The sequence below is a fragment of the Falco naumanni genome, chromosome 2 (assembly GCF_017639655.2).
Source record: "Falco naumanni isolate bFalNau1 chromosome 2, bFalNau1.pat, whole genome shotgun sequence".
NCBI lineage: Eukaryota > Metazoa > Chordata > Aves > Falconiformes > Falconidae > Falco > Falco naumanni.
In genome coordinates this window covers 67,825,477-67,852,379 of record NC_054055.1, presented here as the reverse complement: position 1 = coordinate 67,852,379, position 26,903 = coordinate 67,825,477, and the positions used below count along the sequence as shown (strand labels likewise).

General features: G+C 41.2%; 2 protein-coding genes across 2 annotated transcripts in view; one reads left to right on the top strand and one right to left on the bottom strand.

Moving 5' to 3' along the window:
- Nucleotides 1-8,527, top strand: part of LOC121083853 (pinopsin-like) — a 92,998-nt gene extending 84,471 nt beyond the window's left edge. The window contains exon 5 of the mRNA XM_040584652.1: nucleotides 4,190-8,527. Coding sequence (XP_040440586.1) covers nucleotides 4,190-4,417 — 228 coding nt within the window. The 3' untranslated portion in view covers nucleotides 4,418-8,527. The remainder of the gene's footprint in view (nucleotides 1-4,189) is intronic.
- On the bottom strand, nucleotides 1,427-25,084 carry ST6GAL2 (ST6 beta-galactoside alpha-2,6-sialyltransferase 2). The gene is made up of 5 exons (XM_040584651.1): nucleotides 24,087-25,084; nucleotides 19,354-19,451; nucleotides 16,098-16,199; nucleotides 14,822-14,996; nucleotides 1,427-1,916 (listed from the first exon to the last, which is right to left on the bottom strand). The coding sequence occupies exons 1-5, from the start codon at nucleotides 25,030-25,032 to the stop codon at nucleotides 1,648-1,650; spliced, it is 1,590 nt and encodes a 529-aa protein (XP_040440585.1). The 5' UTR covers nucleotides 25,033-25,084; the 3' UTR covers nucleotides 1,427-1,647.
- Nucleotides 25,085-26,903: the final 1,819 nt, after the last annotated feature.

Here is a 26,903-nt window from a genome sequence, read left to right as displayed (position 1 = left end):
AGAGGATCATAAAGCTCAAATTAAGAGACTATATGGAAAAAGAAGGCTAAGTCCCATATAAGACACATACATATATTCCACTTTTGAGGAAGTAAAATCAGATGCGAAGAGCAGAGTGAAAGAAAAAGGATTTTTTGATTATACTTACATTAATATCGAAAAGGAAACAGTGATTAATGTTTTTTGCACTCTTTTGCCTTTCTGTTACTTAAGACAAACACAAAAAGTACTTTCCACCACAACCACTCAGCTATTCTTTTCAGTGCATCTTTGAGCTGTCTGCTTTTTACTGAATGGCCATGAGTAGGCTATAGCTGTGTTTTTGTGTACATACATTCCTGCTGAACTTACCCTAAACCAAACAGTACAGTTACAAAAAAAACCCCAAACTCACAAAATAACATTAACCTCCTTCTACTCAGAAAATCTGAAACTGAAGTCTTGCCATGGAACGTAATGTTTTAACTAGATTAGCAACCAGGTGGATTTTTAGAAGTGCCTTAGAGAATATTCTCATTGTGTGTAATGAAGGCAAATATCAAATTATCTCCATCCGCAATCCACAGTCAGGTTTTTTGCAGGCATTACAGCTTCCCTGGGGTATAGTCTTGCAAGTGTTAAACAAAAAAAGCTGATATCCTCTTCTTTTGTCAGAAAACTATACTTTCTTAACAGCAACATCTTGTGAACAAGTGAGTTTGATTCAGATCCCAGTGAAATACCTAACAAATTATGTCTGTAATCCTGAATGCTATCTTTGCTGCACAAAGGTGAGCTCTCTCTACACTTGCTTTCAGTGTGATGTGAGTGCTGCACAGACTCCCTTGGCTTTCTCTGGATCTTTATCAATGCAGACCAGGGGAAAGCATCATTTCCATTTCACACCTTTTGATAAGCTTCCCAGAGAGATATTTTTCCTAAATGGGTTAGAAATATATTTGTGGCTCTCTAAAGAAATGAGACATTTCTCTTTTCCCTCTGACCTGTGCAGTCAGTGTGAGCATGGGAGTCTGGCATCAAAAGTACATCCAGTAGTTTAACTGGTTTAGCTGTGTGTACGGCCGTCTCCATCTGCACTGATTTCGTAGCCACAATAAGGCCCCCTACACAGTTGGAGGCCTGTAACTGAGCCTGCGTATGAAGGGGAGTTAAAGTCTACTCTAGTCAATGACAGCACAGCTCAGAGTAGTGATTACTTCATTCTTGAAGAGTGAAAATCCCATAGAGCCGTGAGAAATGCTGCATTGTTCGGCTGGCTGCTCTCTGCATGAACAATACAGGCTGTTTCGCAATGCCAGGTTTGACACTTAAATTTTAAGTTCATTAAAAAAAAGTTACAGTCTAGCATATGTGGCATAAGAGACCATCAACAAATTCTTACAGTCACACCCACAACAATACATTATATTTCTGCCTAAGTATGTCCTTTGCACCTTTCATGAGCTAAGCCTTTTTTTTTTTTCTTTAACTATTTGCAAAGCAGTAATAAATACTCAGGCTCAGGAAAGAAGTATTTCTCATGTCTGCTACTTAATTACAATTTATAGACTCAAGACTAGATTGGTCTACAATACATTTTTCAAGTATTCTCTTGTTTATAGTACGACAGTAGTACCTTATTGCACATTGTTTCTGAAGGACTGTCTTCTACAAGTGTGGGAAATTATTTCGCTCAGGGCACTTGACAGCTTTGAACCCTGGCAAAATGACTTTCCCCTTCCGATACAAATCATCCTGCAAACCTTTGTTCATCCTCTGCACCAACAGCTTCTCATAGAGCAGTGGGTGGTAGGCCCCTAAGGTACAAGCTGCATCATAGTAGAGTTCATGGTAGTGACAGAGGTCAGTCTGTCGGACTGAAGGGATGTATTCATACACGTGTACTTCATTACACATGGACATCATGATGAGGATACCTGGAACAGAAAGTGAAAACAAAAGTGAACCCCAAATTTCAGCTTTCTCACAGAAATTTCCCTGCAGTCATCCAGTCCGTTTTTCTTTCCTGCTTTCCTTTGCTGTTGCACACCTGAAGCATTACTCCTGTAAAATCATTAAGCGTCGTAGTAGTTCCTTTTATTAAAGCAGCTTTCACTTGTACCTGATACATAAAGACTGCGATCCCTGCAGAGCTGACAGGGTAGGACAAAAATCATAAGGAAAGAATAAAAAGCCTATACAGGGCTTGCATAGCACCGTCAGCCTCCTCGAGTGAGAAAACTGTTCTCTCCCACCTTCCCCCCATTTACCCTATCCTGTCCACTGAACATCCCACACAAGAATCAGGGACCTAATACAGCTGCGTGCTGATTTTTTTGAGTCAGCTGATCATTTTTCTTGGTTTTCTTTTATATTATCAATTCTTGAAGCCAGTTACCAGGACAGTTCAGGTCTTTACGTTTGCTGGCAGAATACAGAACACATACATACACAAGTGCAGCTGTTTTTCTAAGGAGCTCTTCTTGGTACTTCTGCCACTTACACAGCTAAATTCTGATCTGCCATGTACAAGAGATATAAAAAATATCCAGGTATGTCCCTTCTGTCCTCCTCTATGCTTTTGGATATCTGTGTCTTGCATATATTTACATACATACTAATCTTCAAGGCTATGAAGAATCTGATTGATCTCCCATTACGTTTTTGTACACCATGGCAAAGGGAAACAAGAACAGAGAGATGAGCCAGTGTCACCCATGTTTCTTCCCTTGACAACTTTTGGGTGGTTCATTCAGATCATTGGCAATGTTAGGGCATCAATGTACTCCTTGAAACATCTCTACCATATTACAATGTTGGTCTTTCTTAGTCTGGAATTGAATGAATTCCACTTTTCCCATCCACTTGCTTCCCCAGGAAGACAACACCAAGAAGGCAGCCTAATACATGCAGAAGGGCATATAAAGAAACATCAGCCATGTAGCGGTGGCACAAAACTCCACAGCTTCTGACAGCTTGGTGAAGAGTTTCACAAGGAGAGGCTGAGGAAGGTGGATTTCTTCCTAGAGCAGTGCTGTTATGAGGAAAAGCCCCTGACCACCTCCTGCTCGGCAAGGAGGAACCCACAAAATAGCAACCCATTTTTTCCTGCCACATGTCAATGGCAGACTACCATTTGCAATGTCAACAGAGGCTAAAAAAGGCCATGTGGAAATTAATTTCCTGTTTAAAGCCAGGCAAAGTTTCACTTTGATCTTAAGATGCTGTTAATCCCCTTATCCCATGCTCAAGATCAAAACGAGACCAGGACAGATTCAGGAGGAAGATAGGTGGGCTTATGCAACCTTTGCTTTCCTGCAGCACAACTGTAAAACCATACTAACAGAAGGCCTTTGTAGCTTTAAAATGAGAAATCTTGCTGTTGCAGCTGCAACATTTTCAAAGGGACTAATACCACATATTAATCAACTGCAATACTTTTCACATCAATCACAGCTTCTGGGAGCCTTTTTCTCTTTCACTTAAAAATATGTAGAAAATGTGTGGAAGTACTTGTTGCGCTGCTGGTATCCCTACCCGTTGAAAATGACTGTCAGTTCTCAGAGGAGACAGCTGTATAATTCTGCTCACTTTGCACTTACAAATGAGATCTGATGGAATTGTTTTTTTCTATACAACAGCTATAGAATCATAAAGCATCAAAGGTGTTTTGGGTAGCTCTCACAAGTGAAATGTATTAACATAAAAAATTAGTTTGGTTCATTAATTAAGCAAAGCCATTTTCTGAAGTTTAGTTTGCAGTTCGGGAACACAGAGATTTCAATGGCTTGCTAATGAAAAGAACCTTATGTTCTCCCTGCTGTGTATCATTAGATTATCAAAATGATTTTTCCCTGCCTGATGTGTGAAGTAACTGAAAACCAATTACTTCTGTGATTAAATCTTCTTTTAGCATAAATGAAAGGTTCTGAAAATGTTTTAGATTGTTCTACAGCTTTACACTCTACAGTCTATGGTCTCAGAAAAGCTAAGCATATCAGTTTCTAAGGAAAAGTCCACAAATTTAAGTGAACTTTAGTCTCAAGCAGCAAGAAACACAGATTCACAGTGAAAAAATACTTAATCCCCATTTGAGCAAAAAGTGTGAGCTTAATAAACCATGTTTCCCTGCCTCCAAGCTGTTACAGAGATGCTCTAAACTTCAGCCTGCCTAGCAACTATGTCTAGAATTGTTTGTTTGTTGTTTCAGTTTTACAAATGCTTTCGTCAGCTTTTCCACTGCCAGCGTCCCTCCTCCACTGATGGAGAGCACACCTGTCACTCCAAGGTAACCGTTATCCAGCTGAATCAGAGGACGGATGGTGGGAACGTGTGCAATAATGAACCACGTCCAGAAAAAGACAGTAAAGTGACTTCTCTCCTGCACCCCGAACCAAGCCTGGAGCCAGTTTCAAAAGCTGCAGCACCAATGTCTTAGGAAAACTGGCCCTGATGGAAAGTACAAGCCTTAACTGGAGTGTGTTTCATTTCACTGCCATATTACTCAGCTAACCTTAAAATTAACAAAGGAAGTTGCCATTTGTGGAATAGGAAAACTGTCAAGAACAAAAATTGGGACTCTCATAATTTCCTTAATAACAGTAAAGATGGCCACATCACTGCAGGTACGGTTCAATAATGACAAAATTTTAAGCATTATCATTGACTTTCCTCTAAATTAGCTAATGGAGCACTTAGAAGCGGTAGAGTGTTAGGGAGATCAACATCCTCCAGAATCAATCTAAAAGGCATGCTGGGCAATCTAGTTTAGCTTCTTGCCTTTCCTGTCTTGTCCATCCAGTCATTGTCTTGTGATTTCAGATTAGGTTGCTCATAAATAACTTATTTTTTGATAGTCCACTCAAGCTTTTGCTCATGCTAGGCAATAATGTTTCACGGGAGGAAAGACAGTGACTTAACAGGCTAGTTTCTGAGTGGTAACAGCTAATTTACAGCACATCTTTGTGTTGAAGTCTAGGGTCAACAAACTGAAAGATGAGCTTGAACGATGACTAGAGATTACCACATACGGAGGCGTCCTTGGGCTAAAGGCTTACCTGTACTGGTGGAAACGGGAGTGCTCCAGAGACTTCCAGACCCGGTGCACGTGTCAAATGCTCAAACACTACTCTGGGGAAAACCCATGGTCAGTGCCAGACTTTTTGTCCTTTAGCACCCCTAACACTACAGACAAAGAGACCAACAGTGCAGTACAACCATCGCTCCCATCCCAACCACCTATGGGTAAGATCCCTGGGCATGCAGGATTACACACTCAGTCTACATGAACATGAGGAGGTAGGTCCCTCCGCAGCCCCCAGGCTGTCCCTTGGAATTATATGCTCCTGCTGTTTCATTCAAAAACAGAAGGTAGTATAGTATTATTAAAAAAAGGGGAGAGGGCAAAAAAAAAAAAAAAAGTCTTTTTGGAAAATAAGCTGTTTTCTTTGTATGAACACAGTCCTCACTAAAATAGGGAAAAAATGGGTTCATTTCTGTCTTGTGCATTAGAGGATGTGAATGCCCCACCACAGGGGACAGCCCTAGTGTTGTAGAGCTATTACTGCCATGTAAGTTTACAAAAAACATTATTTGGAGCATCTTTAAAAGAACAGCAACAGTTTAGACCATGAGGACATTTAAACCAGTCCATGGATTAGGATATATCCAGTTTTTATACTATTTACTTTCTAATGCCATGTCTGGCTTGTTTTTCTTAAGTCCCTAGAATAGGGCTGCCAACGGATCTCCCTGGGCTACGGGTCTCATGTTCCAGCCCATATTTTATAGCATCACTCTTTCACTTAGTTTCTCTATTTGCTTGGTATTAACATTGCAGTGAGTTACTGACATCGGTATCCAGCAAGTATAAGTGTGCCAAGCTGTCTGTATTTTCATCTACCTCACAACTCAGTTTTTCCATCTTCCCTTCTCTCCTCCAGTTACCTTCACTGATCTTAACTTTTTTTTGAAACTACCAGTAGCTTTTTGGCACTTACATGATCCCCAGAATATTTGTTACGTTACAATTGAAGCTTCATGCTTTGGATGCAATCTCAAAGATAAAAAAAGGTATGCACCTGACTGCTTACTGACTTGATCTCGCTTCCGTTAACCTGTTTTGCTTGCCAGTCTACTCTGAGTCGTCCTACATTGTTTCCCATTTGTTATCTTTACACGGCTCTTTCTGTATTATCGCTTCCCAGGTTTCTCTTCTGCGGCTGAATCTCTTCATGTTTCCTCCCGCATGTATTAACCTGTAGTTTCCAAGTGTCACTTGCTTAGTTCCTTTCCCTGTATTGCCTGCAGAGTACATGCCTATCTACTTATTTTGGCCATGTACTTTTCACATCACTGCCCAATTCAATATTATCTGCAAATTTGTTTCACATCTCAGCACTTCTCCTTGATCATCAGCATCGGTATGAATGAAAACTACATTGTTTGATAGCCTGTAGGGTGAAGAATTTCCATATGATACACTTCAATATTTGTCTTTGCTCACAGTCCTTAAGTTAGTTTCCAGTCAATGCACAATTACTACTTATAAAACAGCAGATTGGCTTACACATGACCTAAGGAGACATTAATGAGCATGATGAGATGGTCATTGTCCCAGCACTTTATAGTCTGGACAGAATTAATCTTGCTGAGATGTTCATGCCCATCTCTGACCTAGCTGGTCTCATGCACTCTATATAGACAATGCAGGAGAAGGGCATTTCTAGGGCACAATTCATCTGACTTATTTTAGATGCCTACTTTAGGATGGGATGAATTGTTCCCAGTAAGTGTTCCTCTCTAGTGACTAGGCAGAAACTGAAAGTACGAGTCTGGCTCTTGCTATCAAGCACCTTCTCCTCCACTCTCCTAGGTTAGAAGCTTTTGGAGCTTTGTAAAAAAAATAATATAATTGGCTTTTCCAGGAGCACTGTGAGAAGAAAGGAAAACAAAGTGTAATTCATCTGACCAAATGTGCCCACTGGTGCAGTTACCCACACCTGAGATAGGTATCACAGGCTCCTTTGCTGTCAGTACAAGAAAGTAGGCACCTTTAGGAAGCCGTACATGTCTACTCATCCCAGAGTAGACATTAAAAACCGGATCATACAAGTCATACCCCAAAAGTTCCTGTTTCTTTCTGTTGACTGTAGAGAAAGCCTGAGTGGCTGCATCGATACCTGTACTGCGTAAGTTCTACCTGCACTCCCAGTACGGGACGAAAATTTCACATGTAGAAGGGAACACAGGTCTTAAGAGGTGCCTATTTTTTGCTCTACTAAGTCTGAGGCTGACTAACACAAATACGTACCTGCACTGGAGACAGCTAAAGCTAGGTGTCATGAGTCCTGTTCTCTGACTGACTTAGCCATGGACCATAAAGAGAAGTAAATTTTACGTGCAAGGATTAAGCTGAGAGGAGATGGTTGTTGTTTGGTTGGTTTTTTACACTCATAAGGATTAAGTTACAGGAATAGGAGTGAAGGCAGTGAATTACAAAGTATTTAGGGAAGACAAGAGGACATGCACAGCTTAAGAAAAACTACAAAGTGAAAGGGAAAGCCTATAGGCTATCTATAGCATGCAAACATCAATAAAGGGTGAAGTACTCCTTAGAAAGAATGCCGAGAGAAGTCCATGGGGCACAGCACAAAGTCTGCTTTTCATTAGTGGGCCCTAAAAAAGCTTGTAAAAACTAGGTTAACTAGATTAATTGGATTAATCTAGTAGTAGCAGTATTATTATTGTGCCTAGGGAATCTGGTCAAGAACCCGTTAAACTCCACTACAAACCAGCAGAAATGTTGCCATTTGTCTGAGTCATGACATTGCCGTGTGATCTGTGGAGGGGGTCTGGAGGGAATTGTACGGGCAGTTCAGAGTCCCCTCAGAGCAGGGACAACTCTGAAGTCAGACCAGGTCGCTTGCAGGCCTGTCCAGCCCAGTACTGCATAACTCCAAGGATGGGAATGGAGCTGTTGAATCTTTGCAGAAGTTTACTGAAGCATGCACAACTCATACTGTAGGCATGACTCTGAAACCAGCAAGCCCATGTGAAAACGACCATCAGACTTGGTCTCCTCCAGATCTGATGTTTAACCTTTAAAACTTTTAGAGCTTAAATATCCAATCTAAATTTCACAGCAATGAAAAAGTCAGGATATCTGGCATGATTTTAGCTTTGGCAACTATGACTGGTGCAACCATACACTCAAAATCACAGCTGAAGATGTTTCTGCATAGGCCACTCTAATTCTAATACCCTTGCTGGATTTTTGAAAGTCCCATTTGGATTACAGCTATGAAAATGGAAAGATGTAAAATAATTCTGCCTGTGTGCAGAAAAGTTGTTTTATAGTAGATCATTCAAATCTGTGCTTTATGAATGTTTTATAGGTGAATGGCAATGTTCCTGGATACCACACTGGACAAAAAAAACCCAAACCAAAACCAAAAGGATTGTGAGCATAGAATATTCTTTTTAAAATATTTTCCCAAAGAAATGATGTGGCTGTTAGAGAAACAGTCAACCTGCAAGTTTGTTATAACAGTAGAATATTAGATGCTAATAAAATATTATATATTTAAAAATATTATATTCAAATACTATAAACATTATTTATAATATTTATTATATATGTGAATATATATTTGAATATAAATATTCAAAATATTAGTATTTCAGAATCCTTAGAAAGATGTGTTACTTTTTCCCCTTATTTGGCAGATATCTATGGTGTCGGGGAATGTTGGGTATGGCTTAAACTCAGTCCAATTGGCACAAATAAACTCCTGAGCTTTTACAATCTGCTCTGAAAATATTTAACTCAGAATTAAATTAAAATTAAATTCCTTGCATTGATGATTTATACAAATGAACATATAATTTGGATTCTAATCAAAAGGAGAAAATGTTTTTCAACTTGTTCTTCGCAATTGTAATGACTCAAGAGGTTTTGAATTTCCAGCATGCATCCCTTGTACAGTACAATTAGGCTTTGCGGTTAGCACACTAATTTAAAAATAATGTTCTCTAGTTTGCAAGTAAATAAAATATAGTTTAATATACCTGAATACAACAGATTCTGTATGAAAGCATCTAGAATAATAAGTGTAATTCAAACATTCAGCAAGAACTCAGCTTCATTTCAACAAAATGTAAGAGATACTGAAAACATTTAAATACATATAATGTGATTATTATACTCATAATGTGTCTCATTTCACACACACCACAAATTTAGTTACAGAAAACAATTTAGCCAGACACACTAGTAAGTTTATGTTTGATAATCAGTGCACTTGAAAGCATTATGAATAATCATAAAGCATTTAGAATGTACAGTCTTCTATGTGTCAGTCTACTATAGTCTCTCTCCTGATTGCATTTCAGGTCCCACAAGAAAATCTGTCACCCCTTGAAACTGGGCCAAATCTGCCTCAGTTGTTCTTTGGAACAGATAGTAAAAGTAGTTCTGCCTTTTCAAATACTGTATTTCTAAAAATTTTTTCTTTTACCTGTTTAGTTCATGAACTATGACAAATACCAACCACAAGAAAACCAGATAATAAAGAAATGTAACTGTCACCAAATGGCCCTGTGCCTAAGCTTAATAAATTGTGCAATACTTGTCATCTTTGATGTACAGAACTCGCATTATATAGTGGACCTATAAAATGACATATTTATCACTTAATGTTGAACGCAAAAAGCTATACGTTAATCCCAATAATATATTCTGTAATATGAGCGTAGACTGGAAAATGCTGGCCAGTAATATCATATAATTTTAAATGTATTATTCAAATCTGGGTGATACACTACGATAGTAAAGATTTTTGAGTGATCTGGGGTGCTGTAAGAGAAGAGTTTGCTCTTTTATCTCTGTATTTCCGGAAGTTGGATATGCTCAAATTTTAGAGTGCTTTTTATTAGAGCAAGAAGAATTTAAAGCTTATGTCTTTGGAGGTATTATTTATTTGTGTGATAATACTTGAACAAAGTTGGGCTGGAAAGAGTAAGCACTATTCTGTTCCTTTACCAATTGCTGGCGAACAGCAGAGTAAGTAACAGTAATAAAGGCAACTCTTGGTACGTCAAATTGTTTCTTTCAGTTCATCCAAGCGTATTTTTTGTAAGCAGAGCTGGAGATCAGCTGCATCCTTCTACTCAACATGCTCTCTGAAGCCATTTTAAATTTCAGTTCTTAGTCATACAATGATCCGCTGATGTCGCAGTGTAATGATAGTCTTGCTTGTGCTATTGTCTCGATGCATGCAAATGAAGATTAAAATAACGTTATCAACTATTAACGATGCATAACTTAAATCTGTAATGTCAACTGTAAAGCCTCAAACGAGTCTTTCTTTCTAGCAACAATAAAGTAATCTGGGCTTAATTATAATTTTGCGTTTAGTGGTTCATATGTGACACTTAAAAGCTACAACACACGGCAGATTACCACCTACACAGACAACGTAAAACGTAAAAATCTACACAGGTCATGTTTTGATTTGGGAGTAAAAAAATAAAATGACAGTAAGAGCTTTTATATAGCTTTTTAAAAAGATATAAGCTGCTGAGTATATAAGGGTATATAAATGTGGATTTCAAGTAAAATCACCTCTTAAGAGGTAAGCTAACAAAATGTACTGATGGACTATAGTAAGTAGGAATTAATAGAAAATCCAGTTAGTAAACAACAGACAGAAGCAAAATCTTTATAGAAAAGCTTGTCTATAACCTAGACATTATTAAAAAGCCTTCAAACTTTCCAAATGCTAATGTACCATCCCTTCCAATGCACACAGAATGTTGCTCTTGAGAAACTCAAGGAAGCAGTTACAGTCTTGGTCTTCAGGTGACAAAAATGTAAGGTCAGAACTAGATTGTTTACACATTCTTCCAAGGAAGTTATAGAAACAGTTTTCTTATAGCAGAATGGTAAAAATAGAGACAGGCAATTTATTCATTATCAGCCTCAACTAAAACCTGAGCTTTCATATGTTCAGAAAATAGGGAGGAAGACCGTTCATATTTCACAGTGAAAACTGTATTATAGGAAGTGAAGAGGTAACACTTGTCTGTACCAAGTTAATCCTTCCTAGACATTACACCTCCAGAAGTAACACCTAACAAACGGGATGCAACCTGGAAGGCAACGAGTTCAGCCTACTTTCAGCAATGTCCTGAATTTACACCCATCAACAGGTTGGATAGAAAACAATGTCAAAGTGATAACAAATTTAGCCGAAAAGACTGTGGTCAGATGTGGGTCTGTGTGTGTAGGTTGTTAAGGTGCAGCCTGGCACCAGTGACGGATGGGATGCCGTGAGCTGACGTGCTGCCTAAACGAAAACCAAAGACAGCAACATCTACAGTTTAGAACCAGATGGAGCAGAACAGAGAAACTCTGTTCTTAAAGGAAGCTCGTCTGTGTTGGGTAGTATTCATCTGACCTGGTTTTAGACCTCCATAGTGTATGCGTGCTGTGCGTAACCATTTTAGAAGTGGCTGGAAGCACTGACATGTTTAAAATGTTTCAAACTGTATGTGAATGTACACAAAATGCGGTATTACTAAAGCGTTCAAGACTTGTGCCTCAGTTTGTACACAACCTGTAGAGCATAAGCAATCCTGCTCTGTGCCACACTTCTCTCCCCATCCTCTCCTCTCCACTCCTCTACAGCTGGGACATTCCCTTACCCCAGCCACCAGATATCACAGTGCTGTTGCCTCTCATCAGCAACATGCTGGTGCAGAGCTAATGTACACAGGGTTTTGGGGAGCCAGGGGCTCCAGGAGAGAGTTATGCCAAGACAGGGTATCCCATACCCCAAAGGAAGTGCAAAACGTGTTTTCCTCCCTAGCTCCCACGCGGTGGAGCAACCAGGAAAAGGTCCTACCTCTTCTCACTCTCTCATTCCCCTGAAGTCACAGCATGTGAGACTACCTCTTCCCCACAAACGACCCACTCGCCCCTTTTGCAAGAGAAAAAAATTAATAATATTGTGAAATAAGTACTTTAATACAGCTATTATAACAATGTTAAAAGATTTCCCTGACATCAATCACTGCTGAAGGATGCTGACTCACTGCTGCAGTTCCACGAAGCATCCTCCCTTTCGGAAGACTCTGTTTCTTATAAATTCTGCTAAGCAGCAGAAATAGATACAATTGTCAGGTGAAAAATGTAATTACTGAAGAAACAGGCTACCGCTACCCTAAAACACTCCTGACATTCCTGAAAGGCAAGTCTGATGTTTTCATGTTTTAATTTATACACTTATCCAATTTTGTAAACCGGGGCTATAAAGAGTTAAATAGCTTGAAACAAAATGCTTCACTTGATCTAGAATATTTTTTTTTTTTTTTACCTTTTCCATGCTACTGGCAGCAACAATGATTTGAGGAACTACTGCTCTTCTTCCACAAGTAGCTGCAGCTCACAGAGAGCTGCCTGACCTTCTGCTGGTGTAAATATGGACAAACTACGTCCTTGCACAGAGCCTGCATTTGTTCTAATTGCACAGCATTGCACACAGACTTGCAATAAGTTACTCTAATGAACTGATTAGAACCACTATGGTCCATGCTATATGCACACAGACTAACAACAAATTATTCTAATAAAGTGATTAGAATCACTATGGTCCATGCTTTAAAGAGCTCAGATTCAGGGATACAAGTCCCTCGGTGAAACTTCAGACCCTCTGTTTAACAACAGCCTATCCTCCTTCACACAGCTGTTTTGAGCACAATGGTATGAGCAGCATGGCCATTTAACAAACCATCTTCTCATATGTTCTTGAAATCAAGACGCCCATATTTTATGATGGCCATCACTTACCCATTCTTTCTATTAATTATACAGAAAAAAACTTCATAGATTTTATAAGAATCAGGTAGAAGCTCAGTATTCAGGATATGCCTTTCATATAGGTGCACTCGGTTGTGCCTGCCAGCTTCAGTTCCAACTGGATTATTTGCTGCTTGAGTTGTTGAGAGAGACCTGACTGGAACACCAACATGACTTTTCAGTTTTCTGCCAAGCTGCATTATATTTTTTACACTTTATCTTGCGCTTTATGTCCAGCCTTTTCTGTGCTGTCTCCCAGTTTATATTACATGTGTAATGCATAGGCGTAAGTTTACCAAAATAGGAAGCCTCTCCCCAATAAAATATTTAAAATGCATCTCTCAGAACAGCAGCTATTATCAAATGAGGTGGATATGACTCCCAATAAGCTTGTCTTACTGTATTGTTTTCTTCAAGCTAATAATAGTATTACCAAAATGTCTAAGCATAAAATTCCCATTAGAGGAGAAAGAGTCAAATTTGCATTTGTACACACAGAGTACATTTATCTGTACAGCTTTTATTGTTAATGTTTTTGCTTGTTTAATGATTGATATTTTCAAAGCTTTCTCTGCTTGAAGGGTATTTTTTGTCAGGGACATTTAGATTTGACGTTGAAGATTACTGTTCTATTCTTATAGTGAAATTAACTCCACTTCTTCAAAGAAAGCTTTGGAAGTATTTCTTACATATGGTAGAAGTACAGATTGACAGCACAGTGATGCTCTTTACGATTCTTACTATCAGCAGCTGTTAACCTATTTTTATCAACTTCAGACTCCAAGAAATGCTTTTGCAAAATGTGAATGCAGCTGGTGAGATCATTCCACAAGAGTAGTCTTCTCCTTATGAATTTTTACAAGCAGGTTCCAAAAATTTCACTTCAAGAATTAAACAACTGTCAAACCAGCTTCCTCTAACATACAAACCTTCCTCTTCTTTCCACTCATGCTCCAGGTAAGTTCAACCGACTCAGGTCATAGATGGGCATCCCCCAGACACCTTCATGTCATCCCTCTGAGACCTTTAGCACCCTCCCTATGGCCTTTGGTTGGCTCCACCATATCCTGGGATGCCACTACTGCACACAGAGCCCCAGATAAGTGCTCAGAACTATTTTTCCGATGTCAGACGCAATACCAGGTATCTTTGCTTTCAGTTTCAGATAGAAAGAATTAAAAAAAAGCGTTTTCTGACAGCAGCAAATACATAGACTAATATTACCATGTCAAAGAGGAAAGGATGGAGTTTCCAAACAGAAGACAGCATTTGGAGTTCTGTGGCTCTCTGTGCCTTTAGAAGCATGAGTAAGGAAGACCCTGACTCAGCCTTGCTACTCTTGATTATTTGCATCCACCAGACATTCACAATCAGGACCTGCTATACATCAGATAAGTCGTTATGCTATATGAACTGTGGGCACAGTGCCAAATATCCCCCAAGAAATACTACGGAAGGACAAAAAAATACAGTGAAACTCTGCTCCTTCAAGTGTAAGAAAGAAAAGGGATGCTTTGGGTGCTTACAGATTGAGCACTGGAAGCCATGACTTGGCATGGGAAATCCCATTCCTTGATCTGTGTGGGAAATACAGCTTGGCCTGCCAGTGATTTCATCCTCTCTCTATGATCTGTCATATGCTTTCACTTGTCTGATGCATCTCTGCTCTGTGATCCCAACAAAGCATTTCAGAGTTGAGCAGGTTCTCAACAGATAAATTAACATGGAATAATACAAATTTCTCACAGATCTACATATGTTTTATAAATTGATGTAAAGAGCAAGAAAGCAGAACATTAAATTTACCCAATTATTTTCTAGCTCTCATACTGTGTGTTTTAGCTAGCCATTGTTTCCGTATAGAGCACCAAGAACAAACAGTATATGTTTACGGACTTGATCCTCATGCAATATACACATTTACAACTTCTAAGTTTTATTTTAATCTATCATGTCTACTGAGCCCATCTTTGATACACCTACCAATAAAACCTGAAGAAGGAGGATTGGGTTGTATTTTCTCTTTAGTGTTCTCCTGTATGATGTCCCACAGCTGCCATATAAACTTTGGATGGAGAATGTAAAACGGCTGGTTTGGATGCTTCCTGCGATGCTGTACGTAGGGAGTGAACAGATTGTAGTCTGGCTTCTTATACCACTGGGAGGAAAAAAAGTAAGAATTCTTTTAATCTTATAGTATCAAATGTGTTTTGAACACTACCTGTACAATAACGTGAACTAGCTTCATTTGGGTGCTTCAGAACACAACCAAAGGTAGCAAAGCAGCCTGCACTGGTGGATGCTTCTTCTAGAAAGCCAATCCTCACTCTGGGCTGTTCCGTTTCCTTTCTCCATACACAGACTCCTCACAAGCAACTCACTGCAGGACGAGCCAACCCCATCTCCTCCTCACAGGCCCATGTTAAACAAGGGGTTCAAAGAGCCCTGACACAAGACCCGGGCATGGGGGTGAACCTTCCTCTGAAAGTGTCCCTCTCCCTGATGGAAGCAGCAGCAGCACGTGAACAGGCTGACATCAGCCTGTGTAGGAGGCACGCAGTCTCTGGCATCTGTTGCTAAGGGAGTTCAGCAGATGAAGGTTTACTTTCTACTTTGCAGCCTGCTCAGATCTGAGCTCCCCCTGCCAAGAACAGTCAGATCAACTGGTCCACTGGAGCTGCAGCACCAGCCAAAGCAGAGACTCCCCCAGTGACAACCAGATGGATGTCTGCTGCTCTCAGTGAGGGGGCAGACGGCAGGGCACAGATGGCTGTGGGGGAGTGGACACAAAGGGAAGAATAGTGGGGAGGAGGCCTGAGAAATGGGGAAGGTGCCAAGAGAGGTTTTCATTAAAGTGTTCTATTTTGTCTGGGAAGGCAGAGGGTAAGGTGGGAAAAAATGGATGCAATTCTTCACCATTCCTGATAAAACCTCCTGAAATCTAGCAAATTCCCTCCTTGGGAAAGACAGAAAACTCACTGTTAAGTGAAAACAGCAGTCTTTTATCAAAAACCCCCACCATCATCCATTTACCCTAGCATCTCAGAGCAGTTCATTCCAGTACAAGTGCTGGCTACTAAAAAGCTTTGGACCAATAAACCAGTTTTGACTAATTCATGCATCCCCACTCCTTAGATAAAGAACAGAACTTGGGGTTCACTGTGATCAATGAGAACCAGGAGACTGCAGTACAAAACACATTCATTTTCTTCAGTGTTTTCAGAGTGATTGGGAAGGAAGGTCCAAGCAGACATCTTACCACATTCAGATTTGCAGAGTAGGGGGCAGGATCCCAGGCTACTAAGATAACATCTTTGTACAAGGAGCTGTCAACAAAGTGATGGTTTGGATTGGTGAGAATCTGCAAACACAGATGCAAAGAATGGCACAGCATTAAAAGCAAGTGGGATAAAGACAAATGGCATCCTTCTTTAAAATGAACACTCCTCCTCACACTGCTGTTTGTCCTGCTTTAATTCTGGTTCATTTTAAGCATCTTGTTTTGTTAAAAAAATACAAAAAAAAAAAAGCTTAGCCATAAACATTCATGACAATTTGAAGTAGCAGTATGCTGAATTACTCTCCATCTGTGAGGGATGTGATGGGACCACTTGAGATGCTGCATAACTGTTTATCAACATTAGTGTGTATCCTGGAACTTCAAAATGAAAGCTACAGTATTTCAGACGGCCTGCAGGATCCTCTTTAGACTCACAGCAGCTTTCTTTGAAGGGCTACAGCCCCCAAAGATAACGTCTTTCCCTGCCTGCCCCCACCCCCGTAGCCTTCGGTTGATTTCTCATTTCAATAGCAAGTCAGTCTCTTTTTAAGTAACTCCAAAAAGGCAAACAGACTATGACTGTAAAAGCTGGTATACCTAGCAAAACAATTCCAGGAACAGGCACAAGATAGGGCTATTTTGGAAGTCATGTTGCTCTGATCTACTGCTCTCGTATAACTCCCTCCCACCTCTGCTACTCTGCCTGATCCTCCTGCCCCACTGGAAGTTTCCTCTTCATTCCTCCTGGCTCATCCCTTCCCAGACCCTCCATGCCGAACCAGATCTCTCTGATCCCTGGTGTATCCAATCTCAGGAAGGATTGAGCTGAATGATTTCAGCATTGGTTGAAACAGCATGAATCTGGCTCCAGCTGTTAAACTAATCAACATTCCAGACAAATAAATTCATACTAATTTTCATTTCCCTTTAGGATCCAATGAGCCACATTTGATTATGCGTATTTTTCTTCAGAAAAATAATATTGTTTCCATGGCAATATTCTTCCTACCATAAACTTTGAGCTTAATGACTTTCCATCAGCCTTCTACAACAAGAACAGAATTAGTCGTGCTGCCATCAACATCCCCAACTCCATTTCTCAGAGCAGTTGTCGCTGAGAATGTAAACTCCTTTTTTGAGAGTATAGAGTAAACAGACCAAAAGGTCAAGCTTTTAAAAGCTCAGTTCCACAGTTACCACACAAAGGCGCTCTTACTTGCCTTTCAGTAAGCAAGAGCCCTTTGGAGGTGTTGTCCACACAAATTTCAGTCTTAGTGAATCTGCATTCATATGTATGAGATGAGTTTCTTCTGGAATAACAATATCTGTTGTGTCTGCACCAGTTTCCTTCACCTCCTTTGGGCTTTCACAGTGGAGAACATGAGGGCAGAAGAGGGCCACAGCAGCCTTTTAATCAACTGAATGCAGGAATTTCCAACAGCAAGGAGGGAAGGAGAGTCAGTAAACATGTATGGGTAACCCATCTTCAGTACTGGTAGGGAAAGCAAATTTTATTAAGTGGCCTGTGCAGATTTCACTCTGGGAGATGGGAGGACCAGTTTCTCAGCAGGTGGCCAGAGCATCATGGGTGGCTTCTGACCTCTTTCTTTGAAGGAGCAGAAAGGTGGTGGGAATACGAACATTTGTGAGGTAGCTGTGTGAGCTGTCCTGCCCTGAACTTTAGCCATGCCCTGTGTTTTCTTGAGAGGCCTTGTGGAAAGCAAGCAATGTACAGCACAGCAGAGAATACCGTGGGACCCTCTGTTACCACACCAGTGGGAGAGTACTGCAGCAGCTCTGGGAACCAGGAGGACCTCTGCTTGCCACAAGCAGCGGAGAGCAGGAGAGCAGCCTAATTGAGTCGTTTAGTCCCTCTGAATTCACTATGGAGCTAACAAAGCTCAGATCACTCCCTAGAGGCATTTCTCTCTTCTCCTACAGGGAGCCTACTGAGACTAGTCAACTAAAAGTTTCTAAACCCTCCTCCCCGCCTGGCACAGAAGTTCAGGCATGGTCAGCACCAGGATGTTTGGCTAACAGTAAAACAGAGAGCAGGCAAATATAAGGAAAAAGACCCAACAAAACTCAAAAAGTAAAATAAATGACATTAAGATCAATGTCATTTGATACATGAATTTCAGCACTAAAGCCTGAGTAAGGTATTTCTGCTCTCTCCCCTTGAGTGAACGAAAGGGGGCATATTTAACCCAGATGACTTCAAAGATCTAGTCTGTCCTTGCAGCCTCAAAAGAGCTACAAAATGAGTGTGAAGGGAATAACAGTGAACAATCCTCTCTCTGGTAGCAAAGAACATGAACTTAAACACACAGAGAACACACCCACCAAGGATGGAATTTGCATGGGCATCCTCAAAGAATAAGAAATTAATTCATAAGAAATGCAGTAAATTAAGGTTTTGCTCTCATTCAGCCAGAATCAGTATGTATAGAGCATGCTACGTTGCCAACCATACTACTGGTGTTAAGTAAACTCACCATTTCAATCAGTCATAAAATTTTACAGAAATTCTGTTGTTGGTTTTTGGCTGCACTTTCATAAAGAGGAAAGCAGCTTGGTTTGCCCAAGACCAGAGCGCAGGCAAGTTTTTTCAAAATTGAAAAACTACTCTCAACCATAAGGTGTCACTGTAGCTCAATGCACAATTATTTGTTGACACCCATATGCAAAAATTCTCATTTTCCATTTCCATTCAGATGAACAAACTCATCTTACGTGTAATATCCAGTGTACATAAAAGTTTTTTACTAGTTCTTTCCACATTTTTAAAGAACAATTGACTTGCCTAGAGTTTTGTATTAAGAAAACTTAGTTCCCATTTCTTTGGCCTTCCAGTGAGGAAATAACTGGGGATCTAGAGAATATGAGAAAAGAGCTTTGGGATCCCCACAGCTCAGGTTTTACGAAGAACCCTGAGTCAGTGTGGTGAAAGTTTTCTGTACTGATGGCTCTGGCATCCTGCAGAGCCTTTACCGATGCAGGACAGAGGAGAAACTTTACAGACCAATTATTCTGAAGCAAGGATATCAAGTAACTACTACAATCACTCCACACTGACAGCAGTGTGAACATTCCTGTAAGGGAGAACTTTTACCTGCTCTACATCATGACTCTTAAATCACTAGCTGTTTCCTAGATTACTCAACACTTTCTCAGAAGTTATTAATTTACTGTACAGAAATAACATTGATTTGAATTCACAAAAGGAAGATCCTACCTGAGAGTTAATGATCCGCATGGTTGTTTTATTTCCAACATCTTTTTCATAGCCACGTGTTGGAGCAGAATTAAATCTTAGAACAGCATCATGAGAATCTAGGTGCATAAATGAAGGAGTAATTTGTTTTTCTTAGTAACATAAAACAGTAAAATAAAACAAATTATCTAAATGAATGTAAAACTTACACATTCCTAATCTTGATATTCTAAGAATGATAAATGTTCTACTATGTGCAAACAAAAATCCTCTTGCATCTTACATACGTTATTAACATTATCAAAATCCACTGGAAAAAAGTTCAGAATCATCCATTCATTAATTTAGCTTGCAATACTTAAATATTTCTCTTAATTGAATAAAGTTAGTATGGGAAAATTATTAGTACACCCAGTACACATAATTGCTCGCTATTTGTATTGCAAAATCTACACAGAATTACTCCATGCGAAAGCATGTTAATTGCAAGGATATCTAATTGCACATTTGAACAATTAACAACTCTAAGCTTGTGCTTCACAGGCTTTTATAATACTTGAAAATCTCAGACTACCCTAAACCTATTAATCATACAGTGTACTTACTCTCAAGGTCAGTACAAGTCTTAAAGAGTCTCTGTAGGGAAGTCAGTCCACAAACTTGTGCACACACAGAAACCAGAGGATCTATCTCCCTTGGTAGCAAAGATCTAGCAGAGCTGAACTGTCAAAGTCTCCCCCCCGAGCTGTTGACCTCCAAGTCATGCAGAATAGAAAGCAGCTATAGGTCAAGTACGAGTCAAGGGTGGCACTATGGTCAAGCCTCCACTGGATAAAAGATAATCACCCTTCAGTCCTTCTCTTAAGGGGATCTCAAAGCCCAAAAGGCACTGTCCCTGTCAATAGGCCCTGGTCTACTTTTATCCCTTCTATCAATGGAAGCAGAGAATATGATTCAGGCCAAAACAGGCATGTAATGCCTTAACCTATAGGTAGTTTATACAGATGGTTTTCCCTGATCACTTCAAAAGTGTTTGTATGCAGCTGAAAGATGGAGGAGGCAGAAGTTTCCATAGATAACCACCATGCTTCAATGGAGTTCAGATCTGCTCCTATCAAACTGTGATTTTCCATCCTTTCGTACCTTTAGTCCACATTTCTTGTACTCCAGACAAGAAAACATAGTGTGACGTAAAGCCAGCGGTCCAGCCTCAACGATACTTGCTTGCTTGAACATGCTGTGTCTGAAAAGAGAGATTTCTGCCATATCTCCACCAAGCCCAACTCTTCAGAAGCTAAGAAGTGGAGACTTTTTCTATGTCCCCGTGCAGGGACAACCCTAGCCTCAACACCTAGCCTTCACCTGCCTAAACATAAGCTTCTTAATTGTGTAGGAACTAGAGAACATGAAGTCAACAGAAGCTGCTGGTACTCCACATTTTTGGAGAAGGAAAAGAAAAACAAAGGTCCTTTATACTTGAAACCTGCTTATGAATTTAAGGACATAAATTTGGACCTGTATTTGACAAGTTTTTGACAATCTGTTGTCTGAGAACTGGGAATTGGGTCAGGCAACGGGAACTGTATGGTTCACAACCTAACTGAAAGACAGTGTGCTGTATTTCCAACGTTACCCGTGCTGGTTCTTCATATCAAGATATAAAACCTCTCTGTCACCATAAAACACATGACCAGGATGCAGCTGAACACTGATAATAGCTGGTTTTAAGTCAACTAATTTAAATCTTATTAAGTATTTGGAGATATCCACTTTAAAACCATAAGAAGTCTGGGGTTTCATCACAGATCCCTGTTACTTTCTGATGATGCCAAAATAATTGGGTCTCCCATCAAACAGTATGACCACAACAGGAGTGTTTGCTGTACCCATGTGGTATTTCCATAGCTAATTTAATTCAAGAACAACGGGGGGAGGGCAAAAGGCAGAACAAAAATTAATATTTCTGCCTGTGTTTCTGATAGGAACACAGAAGAGGGAGCTAAAGGCCTATGAAGAGAAAGGTCCTCTGCTCCTGCCTTCTTAGGCCTGTTTTTTTCTTTTGGGAGGATAAATACTAAAAGCCTTTTGCCTGCAGCAACTTCACCAACCAAGGCTGTACAGCCCATGGCTCAAAACTCAGAACTCACACACGGGGTGTTTTTTCCCCACCGCCTCACGATGCTGACTTTGCTGTGCCTCTGCGGACACACCACGGCTGCCTGTGGTGACCTCCGAACTGGCAGCTTGACTTGCATTTTCAACCAAGAGCTGGTAGCCCTGGTGCCAGCTCGGGGAGAGGAGAGTCTTCTTCTACAGCTGTGCATGCACAGGGGGAAAAGAGCACCTTGTACAGTCTGATCTTTCTTTTCCTGGTCAGACTCTTCTCCCTTTTTCAAGGACTAGAAGGGAGGAGTGGAAAGGCACAGCCAAGAGCTCAGCTGTAAACACGTACTGTCTGAACTCTGCAGGGGAAGCGTAACTTCCTCCCCATGAGAATAATAATACAAACAGATGCTGGAACTTCCATTTTCCATTTTAAGTGGGGAAACACTGGCACAACGTCTCCAGTATATCAGCACTTCCCAGGAGCCGCACTGACCACTAAGATCCGTATGTTTGCACCAGGCCATGTTGGGATGGTTGCAAGCAACCAGATGGCGCCCCTCCTAGCCCCCAGTTCTGGGCCAAATTCTCTGCTCAGTCACAAGTACCTGTCAGTGTCCTGGAAAACACTTAGAAAAAACCTTCTGTGACAGAATCACAGGAAGGTCAGGGTTGGAAGGCACCTCTGCAGATCACCCAGTCCAAGCCCCTGCTACAGCAGGGTCACCCACAGCAGGTTGCACAGAGCCGTGTCCAGGCGGGTTTTGAATGTCCCCAGAGAAGGAGACTGCACAGCCCCTCTGGGCAGCCTGTCCCAGGGCTCCGTCACCCTCAAGGTAAAGGAGTTCTTCCTCACGTTCAGGTGGAACTCCCTCTGTTGCAGTTTGTGCTGCCCCTTGTCCTGTCACTGGACACCACTGAAAAAAGCCTGGCTCTGTCCTCTTGGCACTCGCCCTTATGGTATTTGTCCGCAGTGGTCAGATCCCCCCTTGGTCTTCCCTGCTCCAGGCTAAACAGGCCCAGCCTGTGACTCCTGCTGCCTCACGCACCATCCTGTACAACAGGTAGGAAGAAACCTGAAGCTTCTTTGTAGGCCTTACTAAACACCATCTCTTCCCTTCAGGCCGCATCAGATGACAATTTCCCAATTAAATCAAAAGCTCTTCCTCAGAGAACAGCATAAGCTTTCTGTGCCCAGAGTGCTCCTGAGAAACTGTGTATACACAGGAGCACACAGGCTCCAGGTACCACGCCAAGCACCAACACCCACACCCCGGCTGCACCCGCATATGCAAATATGCCATGGCACATGCTGTAACATGTAATTATGCAAATATGTCACAATGTGCTATGGATTCCCCAGTACAGCACTACTCCATACTGGCGTAAACCAGGTGTACTGGGGAACACTGACAGAAGATTTTGTTTCAATCAAGATAACACACTGGAGAAGGAAGGAACTGTTAAGCTTTTTAACCCCAAGGGTTTCTAAATCGGTGAGGCTCCCTGTGAAATTGGGGCCTGCCCTGGTGTGATTTTAGCTGCAGGCTGGCCAGGCACCCATGCTCTGCTGGAAGCTTATTAGTTTGATAATGATAGCAGCTCTAATACATTCCAGAGATTTAAAGGAAACCCATCTGTGTCAAAGAGATGATACAGTGCCATGAAGCAAGTACTGGGATGTGAAGTCCTGGAAGGTAGGAGGATTAATGAGTGAACATCAAAAGGTTTTTGTAGAGAACGGAAGGAGATATCTCTTCTTGCTCCAGAAGCAAGTTTGAGACATACAGTTCATCCTTCTTTTAGTGCTTTTAGCATACTGCACGTGTACTACTAAAACGAAAAACTACTGAGATGTTAACATGAGTAGTAGCACTCGTTCTTGAAAACTGAAAATAAGACTGACCTGGATTAGTTTTATGGCTCCACAATCCTTTTCTGAATAGCTACCACAAAAATCCCACCTTGAAGTAGGGAATTCTGTGTGACACTGACATCTAAGCACACCTGTAACCTCACTGACTCAGTGCAGCCATGGAAAAACAATGGGCAGAGATACTTGAAATCATTTAAATTCACTCTTGGAAAAGAGGTCAGGGGACTTGACATCAGCGTATGAAACTACTCAAGGGTCTGAATTCTACGTCTGTGAACAATAAACATGCAAGAGGTGAAGAGGATGCTCTGCTGCTTCTTGGCAGGGAGACAAAGTTCATTCTGGGACAGCAATATAACAAACAGTTTCTCTAGGAGCCACCACAAAATACAGACAGGTGTAACACAGCTTTGCAGAATAAAACCTGAACAGGGCTCTAACCTGCTGAAGAAATACATACTGCAGCAAAATGTCAAATATGGCAGATCTGATGAAACCAGTGTCTCCTTTATGCTACAAACTGTAATATGATAAGTTGGCATCCTTGTTTCCTTTAAATCAAATTATGACTTCAGGCCTGATTCTCCTTTCAGTTATATTGTCACGAAAGGGAATAGCTTCACTGAAGTCCACAAGCTCATATTCATATAATGCTGGTGAGAGAGAAGAACCAGACTTTACAGACCTATGCTTGAGAAGAATGAACCCTTTGAAAGACAAACATAAACACACACATGTACATACATATGCACATGAATAGATGCATTTCACCCACCTATTTCATCCCCTAGAGAGGAGTTCAGTATTGCACCAGCAGACATAACTACGGCACAGCTCCCAAAGCCATGTGTATATAATTTGCCCAGTGGAATTTGGGGAACGTGCTTTTCCCATCCAAGTGTGGAGAAGGGAGCCTCCTTGCCATCTATTGTTTTCACATTCACCCTTTCTTTTAGCTCACAGAATAGCTGGTCTCCTGTCAACTTAGAGTTTCGTTTCCCCTTGAACCGCACCCCATGCTTATTGGTGCTCAAATAATCTTTCATTGCTTTCTGCAGTCGAGGGTTTAGCATCTTGGAAGAGACATCCCCTTTCCAAAGCTTGTAAAGAAAGGATTTTGACATTGTGGAATATAGCCCATCCCAGTCATCAGATTCATCAAGCATCTGGCTTCTCCTGTGCTTTGTGCTCCTTCTCCTCATTCTTCTCTGATGGCTCCAGTTGTTCTGTAAAATATTTACTTTTGGATTATCCTCATCAGCTGAGATGAATTTTGCTATCTCTTGAAGGTGGTTGTGTGACCGAGGCTGACCAGCAGCAAATAAATAATTGTCATTCACTTGGTAGAAAGCACTTTTTGATTTTCTTCCTATCTGGGATGGAAAAAACTCATCTTCATTTCTAAAGGCATCTTCCAAGTCGGTCCATTTCTTAATACTTCCAGTCCCCGATTTAAAAGTACCTAAGAGATCTTCATTAAGAAGTACCTCATTCCCATCAATGTTTTCAGAGAATGATGGATCATGAATGGCTCCCATGATGACTCTCTGCTTGCCCTGAAGGGGCAGAAGCCTCTTAGTTTCAATGTAAGAAAAGGAACTCGGAACTGGTTCAGCAGTGTTGCTATCTGTAAAATAGATGAATATCACCAGAAAAAGGAGACCCCATGCAAAGATCCCGAACAGCATGAGTTGTTTCCATTGCTTCAAGTTAGGTTTCATGGCAATGCCTTTACCAGCTCTTCTGTGTCTTGAAGTATTGGTGAAGGAAAATGAAACCTGGAAAGAACATCGAATATTAATCAAGAATGGTTCTAAAAATAGATACAATTCAGAAATACCTTAACACATTTTGATAGAAGCTGCAGAATTAATCTCCAAGCTGTAGCACAGAGGATTCAGAAGCAGAAACAAACTCCAGAGCCTGCAGACACTGCAGGAGTGACATGCTTTGGCTGTAACCACACCATGACAGCTGCTAGCTACAAAAGAAGCTGGTGGCCAGTTTCTACAGTAACACTGGATCCTGCCTTCAGGGAGATCATGTGCCTGCCTGCTTCTGCTATACTGAGCATAGCATTAAGACAGCAAATGCAAAACACATGTCTGGCTGTACGCACAGTGGGGACAGTATTAGCTGTCTTCTCTTTTGCCATTGAAAGTCCTTACGCAGTGAGACTGTGAGCAAGCCTGTCCCCAGAGGGACTGGGCAGGGAGGACAAAACTCTCAGCTGGACAGTCCTCTGTCCACAGCCTGGAAGGGATGGTGCTCTGTGGATATCATCATGGGGGAGTAGGGGACAGCATCACACCAGCGGGTCGGAGGGGAACCTTTTCCTCAGCTGGTATGAATGGGCACAGAGTCAGTGGGCTACATCACTTGTTGCCCAGGGTCAGACATACTTAAGAATGACTTTTGTACCTCTGCTATGGACGCTGCATGTACACTGAGGTGGCTTGAAGGTGTTCTGCATGTCAAGGTGTGAGAGGTTTGTATTTTCCAAGAAGGGGGATGGATGGCACAGATAATTAAATATATGCTTTTAGGATAACCATAGACATGTACACAAAGGAGGTGGGCAGGGAATGTCAGACCTAGGCTTGGCAATCTGTGCTCTACTAATACCTGGGGATTTTGGACAGCTTGTGCATCAGTGGAGGGATGCATGGTCCAAAATGAAAGAAAGTCTCACTGAGGGAGGTCGTGTTCCAAGGAAAATACACTAACACTTTGCTAGACCGTTATGCACACTATGCCATTACATGAACTCACTTGCTTAATCAAGTGGTACGGGCATCGAAGGCAAAGCTGGCTGAAGAAAGTCTGGTCCCCCCCCATCATAAGCCTCCCTGCACTATAGTCATCATCAGTCTTGGTTGCTGCACCGCAGTGCAACTCAGTGTACTACTTAGTGATAGATCACTTACCTGATCTGGATTAAAATTAAGCCCCTTCTTCTGGAGTTTTCTTTCTAACCCCATTTATTTCAATGACCTCTTACTGGTGGGACTTAAGAGCCACTTATACCAGCCAGCTGTGATCAGAAAAGGGGAATGGGAGTGGGAGCAGGCTTAGCTTTCATTAACAGCCCATGCCTCAGGAGCCACCATCTCATCACATCGCATCCTAACAGTACACACAGCTTACACAGATCTGATAACACACTGCCTGCTTACACCTGACCATCACGAGGGACCAAAACCACAGTCACCATATGCTATTACCTTTCTGCAAGCTGCTGAAGTACATCAAAGCTGAGTGCAAAGTTTAGACTGAAGCTGTAACTAAGGCTGTGTTTTCACATCAAAAAGAAATCAGCAATAACACCAAAGTAAGGAGTTCTCTGCCCTGTCCCTCATTCCTGCACTGTGCCTCTGCCACTGCCAACAACTCTGCATGTGGGGCTGTCATATTACAAACTGGACCAGTAAACTTGATACAGCAGGGGTTACAGTGGCGAAAGATATCTTACAGGGTTTTTTGTTTTGGTTTGTTGGTTTTTTTAAAACTGGGTCAGCCCCTTTATGCACTTAGTGTGGTCACACATCCAGTTGTTTCAGCACAAACAAGGAGATTTCCTACCACAATGCAG

Coding starts and splice junctions, on each gene's coding strand:
- ST6GAL2 (XM_040584651.1), bottom strand. CDS start 25,032: ATGAAACCTAACTTGAAGCAATGGAAACAACTCATGCTGTTCGGGATC. Junction 16,200..19,353: donor TGCGGATCATTAACTCTCAG/GTAGGATCTTCC, acceptor CTGTGTTTGCAG/ATTCTCACCAATCCAAACCA. Junction 1,917..14,821: donor TCCTTCTTCAGGTTTTATTG/GTAGGTGTATCA, acceptor TTTCTGTTCCAG/GTATCCTCATCATGATGTCC.